Below are 12,688 nucleotides of genomic sequence, written 5' to 3'. Positions count from 1 at the left end.
ATGTTGACACCAAAGTTTCTAGAGTGCGGGGCACGCCAATCACTGAATGAATGAATGAAACCTTCTGCAGAATCAGAGAAAGTCTGCCCTCTTTGCGGCGCAAAGCATGTTTCAGAAATCAGCACATTAAAATAAATGCTATAGTTGTCACACAGACACATGCTATTTTTTATTTTTGTAATATGGAATTTCAGGGGAGAAAATGCTGTGAAACAATGTACGCACGGTGCGTTCAGGATTAGGTCTGATATAGCATATGTCGGCCTAGACCTAATCAATTGTGTTTTAATATTTGTAGCATTCATATTAGTCTATTCTTTTCGCAGGCTACTCTGCTGTTGGCCTTGATGGGGAGATATTTTTTTGCTGCCACAAACTATAGTTTAATCCAACAACATTCTTGCGTCTCCCCCTCCTACGGAGCCCATTTCAGCACCGTGTCAGTAGACAGCTACAATCCTACGACGTCGTAACTGTGTGTTCACACCAAACGCGACGGCGCAACACGTTTCAATACAAAGTTAACGTAGAGATGCAAATCGGGCGAAATTTGTTGTTGCACAAACCTGCGACAAGATGTGATTAACGGCGCGACGCGGCATTCGCGTGAGACAGCCAATCAGCGTTCACTCCCTGTGGGTAACGTGGGTGAAGTAACGTAAAACAGCCAATCACCGTTCAACCGGCTGGGCCAACCGTTCCCTGCACTCTGCAGTGAACCGCAGCTTGGAGGAGAAAGTGATTGTTGCCGTTTGCGACTCCTGGAGCTCTATATATAATATTATATGATATTATATATATAATATATAAATATCTATATAATATAATATTGTGGAAATTGCAATGAAGGACGCGAGACAATTTCGCACGTTGAGCCTCGACTGCGTAACTCGTTTAATCAATGAACCAGAACACACACAGTCACACAACAAACCCCTCGTCAGGCATACGTCACCAGACGTTTAAAGGGCCAGCGGACCGTAAAAGCTAAGCAACAGTGTGTAGAACAACACACACAAACACAAGGTGAATTATGCAAGAATATGCATGTGACATTCACTACAATATATACGATAATATCACGGCACAAAGCGGTGTGCGCCTCCGGATTATATTATTAACCCATAAACGACGGGCATTCCGACGTCTCTCCCTCTTCCACAACAGGTACAGACATGCAATGGTGGTTATCTCGGCCATGGTTGAATGAAGGATGAATGCATGAAGGACCGTTGGCGGGAAAAACGCTCCGCGACAAAATTAGTTTCAATGCACACAGTTATGCACAGCGACAGATTATGATTTGTCGCGCGGCAACATTCGCCTGTTCGTGCGAAAAGTGTCTTTTGGTGTGAACGCACAGTAAGAGCAGAGCACGCGCATTCATGTTAAGAGGAGTTTCGGGAAACGCTCGCAAAAAAGTAACGATGCATCGTGAGATCCATCGTACGATGGATCGTACGAGCGTGGATGCATCGTACGAGCGTGGATCCATCGTTATCGGGAAACGGGGCCCTGGACCGTTGTGTAACGTTGTGTTGTGTTGTGTTAGGGGCTCTGGACCGTTGTGAGACATTGTGTTACATTAGGGGCTCTGGACCGCTGTGTAACGTTGTGTTATGTTGTGTTACATTAGGGGCTCTGGACCGTTGTGAGACATTGTGTTACATTAGGGGCTCTGGACCGCTGTGTGATGTTGTGTTGTGTTGTGTTGTGTTGTGTTAGGGGCTCTGGACCACTTTGTAACATTGTGTTACGTTGTGTTACATTAGGGGCTCTGGACCGCTGTGTGATGTTGTGTTATGTTGTGTTACATTAGGGGCTCTGGACCACTTTGTAACATTGTGTTACGTTGTGTTACATTAGGGGCTCTGGACCACTTTGTAACATTGTGTTACGTTGTGTTACATTAGGGGCTCTGGACCACTTTGTAACATTGTGTTACGTTGTGTTACATTAGGGGCTCTGGACCGCTGTGTAACATTGTGTTACGTTGTGTTACATTAGGGGCTCTGGACCACTTTGTAACATTGTGTTACGTTGTGTTACATTAGGGGCTCTGGACCACTTTGTAACATTGTGTTACGTTGTGTTACATTAGGGGCTCTGGACCACTGTGTAACATTGTGTTACGTTGTGTTACATTAGGGGCTCTGGACCGCTGTGTAACATTGTGTTACGTTGTGTTACATTAGGGGCTCTGGACCACTTTGTAACATTGTGTTACGTTGTGTTACATTAGGGGCTCTGGACCACTTTGTAACATTGTGTTACGTTGTGTTACATTAGGGGCTCTGGACCACTGTGTAACATTGTGTTACGTTGTGTTACATTAGGGGCTCTGGACCGCTGTGTGATGTTGTGTTACGTTGTGTTACATTAGGGGCTCTGGACCGCTGTGTGATGTTGTGTTACGTTGTGTTACATTAGGGGCTCTGGACCACTTTGTAACATTGTGTTACGTTGTGTTACATTAGGGGCTCTGGACCGCTGTGTGATGTTGTGTTACGTTGTGTTACATTAGGGGCTCTGGACCGCTGTGTGATGTTGTGTTACGTTGTGTTACATTAGGGGCTCTGGACCGCTGTGTGATGTTGTGTTACGTTGTGTTACATTAGGGGCTCTGGACCGCTGTGTGATGTTGTGTTACGTTGTGTTACATTAGGGGCTCTGGACCGCTGTGTGATGTTGTGTTACGTTGTGTTACATTAGGGGCTCTGGACCGCTGTGTGATGTTGTGTTACGTTGTGTTACATTAGGGGCTCTGGATCACTTTGTAACATTGTGTTACGTTGTGTTACATTAGGGGCTCTGGACCGCTGTCTGATGTTGTGTTACGTTGTGTTACATTAGGGGCTCTGGACCGCTGTGTGATGTTGTGTTACGTTGTGTTACATTAGGGGCTCTGGACCACTTTGTAACATTGTGTTACGTTGTGTTACATTAGGGGCTCTGGACCGCTGTGTGATGTTGTGTTACGTTGTGTTACATTAGGGGCTCTGGACCGCTGTGTGATGTTGTGTTACGTTGTGTTACATTAGGGGCTCTGGACCACTTTGTAACATTGTGTTACGTTGTGTTACATTAGGGGCTCTGGACCGCTGTGTGATGTTGTGTTACGTTGTGTTACATTAGGGGCTCTGGACCGCTGTGTGATGTTGTGTTACGTTGTGTTACATTAGGGGCTCTGGACCACTTTGTAACATTGTGTTACGTTGTGTTACATTAGGGGCTCTGGACCGCTGTGTAACATTGTGTTACGTTGTGTTACATTAGGGGCTCTGGACCGCTGTGTAACATTGTGTTACGTTGTGTTACATTAGGGGCTCTGGACCGCTGTGTGACATTGTGTTACGTTGTGTTACATTAGGGGCTCTGGACCGCTGTGTGATGTTGTGTTACGTTGTGTTACATTAGGGGCTCTGGACCGCTGTGTGATGTTGTGTTACGTTGTGTTACATTAGGGGCTCTGGACCGCTGTGTAACATTGTGTTACGTTGTGTTACATTAGGGGCTCTGGACCGCTGTGTAACATTGTGTTACGTTGTGTTACATTAGGGGCTCTGGACCGCTGTGTGACATTGTGTTACGTTGTGTTACATTAGGGGCTCTGGACCGCTGTGTGATGTTGTGTTACGTTGTGTTACATTAGGGGCTCTGGACCGCTGTGTGATGTTGTGTTACGTTGTGTTACATTAGGGGCTCTGGACCGCTGTGTGATGTTGTGTTACGTTGTGTTACATTAGGGGCTCTGGACCGCTGTGTGATGTTGTGTTACGTTGTGTTACATTAGGGGCTCTGGACCGCTGTGTAACATTGTGTTACGTTGTGTTACATTAGGGGCTCTGGACCGCTGTGTGATGTTGTGTTACGTTGTGTTACATTAGGGGCTCTGGACCGCTGTGTAACATTGTGTTACGTTGTGTTACATTAGGGGCTCTGGACCGCTGTGTGATGGGCATCACGGCGGTGGAGATCCTGAACGCGTGTGATGAGCTGGCTCCAGCCACGGTGGATGCCCTCAGCCACCCGGCTGTCAACCTGAAGCAGGCCATGAGCCGGCGCAGCCTGGCCGCGCTCAAGAACATGGCCACGCACAAGCTGCACACGCTGGCCTCCAACCTGCTGGCTGCCGACAGCCAGGACAAGGTACCTCCTCCACCTTATACACACATCATACACCTTATATACACACATCATACACCTTTAAATACACACACATCATACACCTTATATACACACACATCATACACCTTATATACACACATCATACCTCTATACACACATCATACCTCTATACACACATCATACACCTTATATACACACATCATACACCTTATATACACACATCATACCTCTATACACACATCATACCTCTATACACACATCATACACCTTATATACACACATACACACATCATACCTCTATACACACATCATACACCTTTAAATACACACATCATACACCTTTAAATACACACATCATACACCTTATATACACACATCATACACCTTATATACACACATCATACCTCTATACACACATCATACACCTTATATACACACATCATACACCTTATATACACACATCATATACCTCTATACACACATCATACACCTTATATACACATATCATACACCTTTAAATACACACATCATACACCTTATATACACACATCATACACCTTTAAATACACACATCATACCTCTATACACACATCATACACCTTATATACACACATACACACATCATACCTCTATACACACATCATACCTCTATACACACATCATACACCTTATATACACACATCATACACCTTATATACACATATCATACACCTTATATACACACACATCATACACCTTATATACACACATACACACATCATACCTCTATACACACATCATACACCTTATATACACACACATCATACACCTTATATACACACACATCATACACCTTTAAATACAACCATCATACCTCTATACACACATCATACCCCTATACACACATCATACACCTTTAAATACACACATACACACATCATACCTCTATACACACATCATACACCTTATATACACACACATCATACACCTTATATACACACATCATACACCTTTAAATACACACATCATACACCTTATATACACACACATCATACACCTTTAAATACACACATCATACCTCTATACACACATCATACCTCTATACACACATCATACCCCTATACACACATCATACACCTTTAAATACACACATACACACATCATACCTCTATACACACATCATACACCTTATATACACACACACATCATACACCTTATATACACACATCATACACCTTTAAATACACACATCATACACCTTATATACACACACATCATACACCTTTAAATACACACATCATACCTCTATACACACATCATACCTCTATACACACATCATACCTCTATACACATATCATACCTCTATACACACATCATACACCTTATATACACACACATCATACACCTTTAAATACACACATACACACATCATACCTCTATACACACATCATACACCTTATATACACACACATCATACCTCTATACACACATCATACACCTTTAAATACACACATCATACACCTTTAAACACACACATCATACCTCTATACACACATCATACACCTTTAAATACACACATCATACCTCTATACACACATCATACACCTTTAAATACACACATCATACCTCTATACACACATCATACACCTTTAAATACACACATCATACCTCTATACACACATCATACACAGGCATGCAAACTAGTCACCTTTCGGCGAAATTCGCTGTTTTTTAAACAAAATTGGCCACTTGTGTGATTCATGGAGATCCATGGAGAAAACATTGGGGGTGGGGGGGGGGGGGTCTACAGTCTGACGAAAACGAGACGATAACTAAATTAAAAAAAATCAGAACTAAGCTCTTTATGTGGGGAAGTACTGATCGTCCCGCCCGGCAGGTCAACTAGCAGGCGGCCGCTGCGTCGCAAGCAAGTGTCCCTTTGTAAACAGTTTGGCGCAACAATCACCGGTTAAAACACAACCAACTTGAAGTCATTGGCAGACGAGTCATCCCAAAATTTACGCAAAGATAAGCATCCTTAAACAGTTTTTTCTTTCAAGCTAATGTTATGTGTGTTTTTCGCTAAAATTGGAATACAATACAAGCTGAAAGAATCCACCGCTGTCCTGTAACGGTACCGGAGCTCTGTGCTGTCGACACCACAGCGGGGCACAGAAAAAAAAGATGTGCGCGCAGGTCCAAAAAAAAAGATGTGCGCGCAGGTCCAAAAAAAAAGATGTGCGCGCAGGTCCAAAAAAGAACATTTGTGCGCAGGTCAATTTTTATTTATTTATTTATTTTTTTATAGAATTTTTTTTCATATATAATTTATTTTTTATATATAATATTTTTATATATAATTTCTTTTTTTAACTCCCCGGAGTATAACCCTGGAACCCCCTAGTGGGTCTGTGTTTTCCTTGGCTCACGCATCATTCTCACCTTTTTCACCTCAAACCAGTTTGCATGCCTGCATACACCTCATACACTTTTCACGCACGCATGCATAATTAGAATGTAGAGCTTTTGATGGGGGATATGGAGGAGGAGGAAGAGTAGTTGGCTCTTGATTAATTCATTTATTAAAAATGTTTGAGTGGCACCAATATATAGATGGATAGGCACACACTGGCTGGTCATCTGGGTCAGACGGTTGGCCACAGTCTCAGACCAATTAAAACCTCATGGGGTTGAAGCAAAGGTCAAACCTCCTGCTATTCTGTGTGTGTGTGTGTGTGTGTGTGTGTGTGTGTGTGTGTGTGTGTGTGTGTGTGTGTGTGTGTGTGTGTGTGTGTGTGTGTGTGTGTGTGTGTGTGTGTGTGTGTGTGTGTGTGTGTGTGTGTGTGTGTATTTGTTGAGTATGTGTCTTGTGTGGGTATGTGTCTTGTGTGTGCAGTGTGTATGGAGCAGAGTGGTCTTGTCTCTCAGGGTTGGTGGTCATCTTAAATGTCAACATGAGAGCGTGTAATAATGAAAGCCAGTGTGAGGATTATCCCCTCCGGGGCGCCATAGAGAGCACGGGAGTAGATCCCATCATGACCCTGTCCTCTGGCTCAAAGGTCAGAGGTCAACCTATCAGCGTGGCATGTATTCATACAGTACCCTATAAATAAACATAGACCTGTGTTTACATGTAGCGGAGTCTTACCCTGTCATCATAACCCGTCTCAGTCTCTACACACCCTAACCCGTCTCACTCTCTGTACCTGGGAAGGCTTTAACCCGTCTCACTCTCTGTACCTGGGAAGGCTTTAACCCGTCTCACTCTCTGTACCTGGGAAGGCTTTAACCCGTCTCAGTCACTACACACCCTAACCCGTCTCACTCTCTGTACCTGGGAAGGCTTTAACCCGTCTCACTCTCTGTACCTGGGAAGGCTTTAACCGGTCTCAGTCACTACACACCCTAACCCGTCTCAGTCTCTACACACCCTAACCCGTCTCACTCTCTGTACCTGGGAAGGCTTTAACCCGTCTCACTCTCTGTACCTGGGAAGGCTTTAACCCGTCTCAGTCTCTACACACCCTAACCCGTCTCACTCTCTGTACCTGGGAAGGCTTTAACCCGTCTCAGTCTCTACACACCCTAACCCGTCTCACTCTCTGTAACTGGGAAGGCTTTAACCCGTCTCACTCTCTGTACCTGGGAAGGCTTTAACCCGTCTCAGTCTCTACACACCCTAACCCGTCTCACTCTCTGTACCTGGGAAGGCTTTAACCCGTCTCAGTCTCTACACACCCTAACCCGTCTCACTCTCTGTAACTGGGAAGGCTTTAACCCGTCTCACTCTCTGTACCTGGGAAGGCTTTAACCGGTCTCAGTCTCTACACACCCTAACCCGTCTCACTCTCTGTAACTGGGAAGGCTTTAACCCGTCTCAGTCTCTACACACCCTAACCCTAACCCTAACCCGTCTCACTCTCTGTACCTGGGAAGGCTTTAACCCGTCTCACTCTCTGTACCTGGGAAGGCTTTAACCCGTCTCACTCTCTGTACCTGGGAAGGCTTTAACCCGTCTCACTCTCTGTACCTGGGAAGGCTTTAACCCGTCTCACTCTCTGTACCTGGGAAGGCTTTCCTCAGGCCTGAGGTCTGACCCCATCCTAACCCTGAGGGCCAGCAGGTTGGGACTCAGTCACCATAGGTATCATAATATGTAACCGGTCATTTATAATGAGACCAGATGTTTAAATAGGGCTTTTATTGTGGAATATCTGATTCAGGTGTGGGTGTTGAATAGTATCTGTGTGGGTTGGCCATCATAAAGCTGTATGTGTATGTGTATGTGCTGTATCTGTGTAATCACCGTTATTTGGTCATCAAAAGACCAGCAATCTCAGACACACACTGGCATCTCCTCCTGAGTCTTTGTCTATTGCTCTCTCTATAAAATATATATATATATATATATATATATATATATATATATTTCTCTCTATCATTCCTCTCTGATATAAACTCAATTAATGATTCCACACACCCCCACTGACACCCGCTTAGCGTCACTTAGCGTGTGTGTGTGTGTGTGTGTGTGTGTGTGTGTGTGTGTGTGTGTGTGTGTGTGTGTGTGTGTGTGTGTGTGTGTGTGTGTGTGTGTGTGTGTGTGTGTGTGTGTGTGTGTGCACCTGTGTCAGATAATGATTGTGAAATGTCGTCAAAATGACCTGGCTATTGTCCCAAACCACTTTGTGTGTGTGTGTGTTTTGCAACATGCTCATGTTGTGGTGTCAGTATCTATCGTGATGTCTGTTGCTTTGTTTGATTGCAGAGAGAGCTACTGAAAGGGAGAGTGAGGGAGCTAGTGGTAGAGAGAGTGAGGGAGCTAGTGGTAGAGAGAGCTACTGAAAGGGAGAGTGAGGGAGCTAGTGGTAGAGAGAGTGAGGGAGCTAGTGGTAGAGAGAGCGAGACAGCGGGAGAGAGCGGGAGATAGATAATATAGGCTATAATGGGAGCAGTGGAATGGTCTCCATAAAATGGTTTTCAAACTGTTGTATTCTTCCCTTTGGTAATGTGAAAATCACAAGAAGGAGAAGACAGTTTTCTGAGTGGTCATTAATACCAATACAGCGAAAAGATACAGCAAATTAATTTCACATTTAATATTTTCTCATATTTTCTCTCAAAAGTCTCTAATGAACATTAACTGACTAATTGATTCTCTTTCGAGTAGAAATCCCATAGTGACAAATAAAGCAAAAAATAATACCATTTGCAACAGGCTTTCTCTCCTGTGGTTTCACTCCTCTATCTCTAGGTGGCAGTGTTCAACCATCACGCAGAAACGCAGAAACACACAAAGGATCATGGCTGGGGAAACACCTTGGTTCCTAGACGTTAAATATCCACATGTCCCCTCTGCCTATGTATTCTAATGTTAATGCACGCCAATGTCTTAAAACTCAATCCTAAACCATTGAAACGCAGCATATCAGCATATTGAAACGCTTTTATCCTTATGGAGTAACGGTGGGGTAGGGGTTAGGACATCCTGCACTAGGATGTCTACAGGTGACTGAATGAACCCAGAACCTTTCAGCTGGGAGAAAACGCCCTCACCACTGATCCACAGAAAGGTTTTTAATGTGTAACGTGTAATCACGTGAACATCATGTGTCTCCCACACATGATGTTCACATGATTACGTCAACATGTTTTCACTCAGCCCCCGCTCTAACAGCCTTTATATCAGACCTCGCAAACAGCTAGAAGAGGTGTGTGTGTGTGTGTGTGTGTGTGTGTGTGTGTGTGTGTGTGTGCCTGCATGTGTGTCTGTGTGCCTGCATGTGTGTCTGTGTGCCTGCATCTGCGTTTGCGTGTGTAAGACTAATGATTGTGCTGGCATCTCTCCCCTCCTTTATTCTCTCCTGTCCTTCCCCGCTCCCAGCCTTCTCCTTTCTTCTCTCCCTCCCCTTCTTCTGTCTCTTTTAGTCTGTACCTCTCCTTCACCTCTCTTTCTCTTCCAGTCGTCCGTCCCTCTCCTTCTCCTCTTTCTCTCTCCCTCTCCTCTCCCTCCCAGTCTCCAGTCTGCCTCCATCTTTCACCCGCTCTCTCTCTTTCAGTCTGTCTGTGTCTCTCTCCCTTGTTCTGTCGCCATGGATTTTTTCCCCTATGACTAGAAACTGTATCTAACAGACACTATGTCCGTCTGTGTCTGTCTCCGTCTGTCTGTTCCTCTTGTCTACACACACACACACACACACACACACACACACACACACACACACACACTCTCTTCCAATGCTGTTCTGTTTGTTTACATGCTAACCAGTAAGTGGGTGGGTTGGTGTGACAGTTTCATGTGTGACATGAAACTGTATCACTAATAGTAGTTGTCTATTTATTTATTTTTTTCCACTTTAAATACCATTACATTCACATGTCAAGACTTGTGTCAAAAGAAGTTCAAATTTATCGTTTCCTAGAGAAATCATGTCATGAATGATGCCAGCTTAGTATAAGGCAGATAAACATAGCAGAATGGAATATCTGGTGTTTAATGAGCATATTTTAGAGAGGAAATAGTCCAAGTCACTGCAGAATGTCTTTATATCTACTGATTGAACCATTGTAGTTAACTCTGTTCCCCATGCCTCCCAGCATTGATAGTGGTTGGGGTTCCACATTATGACATCACAATAACCTGAGACTACAAGGGCCTATGAAGTATGCGCTACTAATTCCACGTTTGACAGGAACGCCTCCTAGCTGCTTCACGTTTGTCCCCTCCACTCTCGTTACCAGGGCAACCTACCAAAGTACTCCCACAACTCCCTGGTGGTGCAGTCCATGAAGACCAACGTGACCGACCCCGACATGCATGTGCTGTTCTTCGACGTGGAGGCGGTGATCATCCAGCTGCTGACGGAGGAGGCGCAGCGGCCCAGCCCCACCGTGGTGTCCCCAGAGAGCCTCCAGAAGAGCCAGGCCGGGCCCGACAAGGGGGGCTCCTTCTTGGCCAACAAGATCTTCAAACAGGTACTGGTGTGGGCGGTGGCTTAGCCCACTAGCTCATAGGGACTCTGTTGTGGTACATATAGCCATTTCAGACCGCCGGCCTGGTCATATCCAAAGGCCTGGTACTCCACCCTATGCTGATCTCACAAGGGGTCCACCCAGATGTAGGATGGATGGATCAGCCTGCCAGGTTGGCCCAGTACACTGTAGGCTGTTGGGCTGATCCCTCCATCATGATGTCATGTACGGTTGGATTTAAAAGTGGTTTGTAGTGGCTTGTTGTAAAAACGTGGCTCTATGAATAAAAAACAAACATCCCCCCCCACCAGGTCAAAGAGACCATGAAGGAGACCATCAAGGAGCACCTCATGGATGAAGATGAGGAGGAGGAGGAGGAGATGAGGAGGCGCGAGGAGAAGTCCAAGTCCCTGAGCCTGCTGGAGTACAACCTGACCATGGACACGGCCAAGCTGTTCATGTCCTGCCTCCACGCCTGGGGCCTGGACTGCGGACTGGACGCCGTGTGCCTGGAGCGCCTGGGCATGCTGAAGCCCCACTGCCCCATTTCCTTCGGCCTCATCTCCAGGGGAGGACACATGTCCCTCATGCTGCCTACCTTCAAGGTACAGGGCCACCAGGCCTTTTGAGTCAACACCGCTGCCGCTTCCTCACAGGCTCCTGTTTGTGGTATCGGCCGTTTCTGAGCAGGCTTTATTAACGGCCCAGGGTGTATGATTCTGGAGCATCACAATGTGAGGCTGCAGATTGCGACAAACTGCATATCCCATCCCCCCCACCCCCCCTGTATATGTCGTTGGACAGGGCGGAGGTAACAGCCTATTTATGTTTCTCACACACAGTCCTCTTATTGTATTCATAGTGGTGAACTACATTCATATACCTATAATTACCAGACTGGGTAGCCCCGCCCATTCTGCCGGCGATTTGAGTTCGCTCTGCAGAAGGTCTGGAGAAGAGCAGCAATACATTCCTTTCTAGTTTCAATCCGTTTTTGCGGGAGCCAATAACCAAGCTGGCTTTTCCCCCTGGCGCGCTATTGGCTGGTTTAACACAACGACGACAGCTCCGTCTCGCCAGCGGTTGGTGTTGATGGCGAGGATCTCTTTTAGGGTAAAGATACAAAATAAGAATCACAAATGGGTCTGTCCATGGGGATATCACGCCCCCCTCCTCCCCACTTTAAGCCCATATTTTGGATTGAATTAAAAGCGTGTTGTCTCTAGCGCCGTTTGTCCGTTGTGGGCTACTGTAGAAACATGGAGGCCACATGGCGGCTAATTAAAACACTAATTAAATTATACTTATGAATATTATATTCCCGCTAAAACCATCCCCCTAGATGCCGTTTAGTTCTATACACTGGCCCTTTAAGACATTGTCTTTCTTGAGGGCTTTTATTTTGGTACAGTCTGTTATTAGACATAAACCTAACTGTACTCTTCTGTATAAAATACCAAAGAAACTGCAGTCTCATCTAATATGATAATAAAACAAAACAGTTTTAGGTTACTGTAATACAACCTTATAGCATGCAAACTACAATCTTTCCTTACCGCCTGTACCTTAAAATATTGATTGTGAATCAATAAAATAAATCCCTGTCTCT

The 12,688-nt window shown here is 45.1% G+C and overlaps 1 protein-coding gene across 1 annotated transcript in view; it reads left to right on the top strand.

Annotated features, from left to right (window-relative positions):
- The window catches only part of wdr7 (WD repeat domain 7), a gene marked incomplete at its 3' end in the record, with an annotated part of 37,467 nt that extends 25,759 nt beyond the window's left edge, over window positions 1-11,708 (top strand). The window contains exons 15-17 of the mRNA XM_084482736.1: window positions 3,935-4,149; window positions 10,849-11,082; window positions 11,391-11,708. Of these exons, the coding sequence (XP_084338862.1) occupies window positions 3,935-4,149; window positions 10,849-11,082; window positions 11,391-11,708 (767 nt within the window). The remainder of the gene's footprint in view (window positions 1-3,934; window positions 4,150-10,848; window positions 11,083-11,390) is intronic.
- Between the last annotated feature and the right edge of the window lie 980 nt (window positions 11,709-12,688).

The sequence above is a fragment of the Micromesistius poutassou genome (genome assembly GCF_964030765.1).
Source record: "Micromesistius poutassou genome assembly, chromosome: 18".
NCBI lineage: Eukaryota > Metazoa > Chordata > Actinopteri > Gadiformes > Gadidae > Micromesistius > Micromesistius poutassou.
The sequence above is the reverse complement of the archived record's forward strand: the minus strand, read 5'-3'. Positions and strand labels throughout refer to the sequence as shown.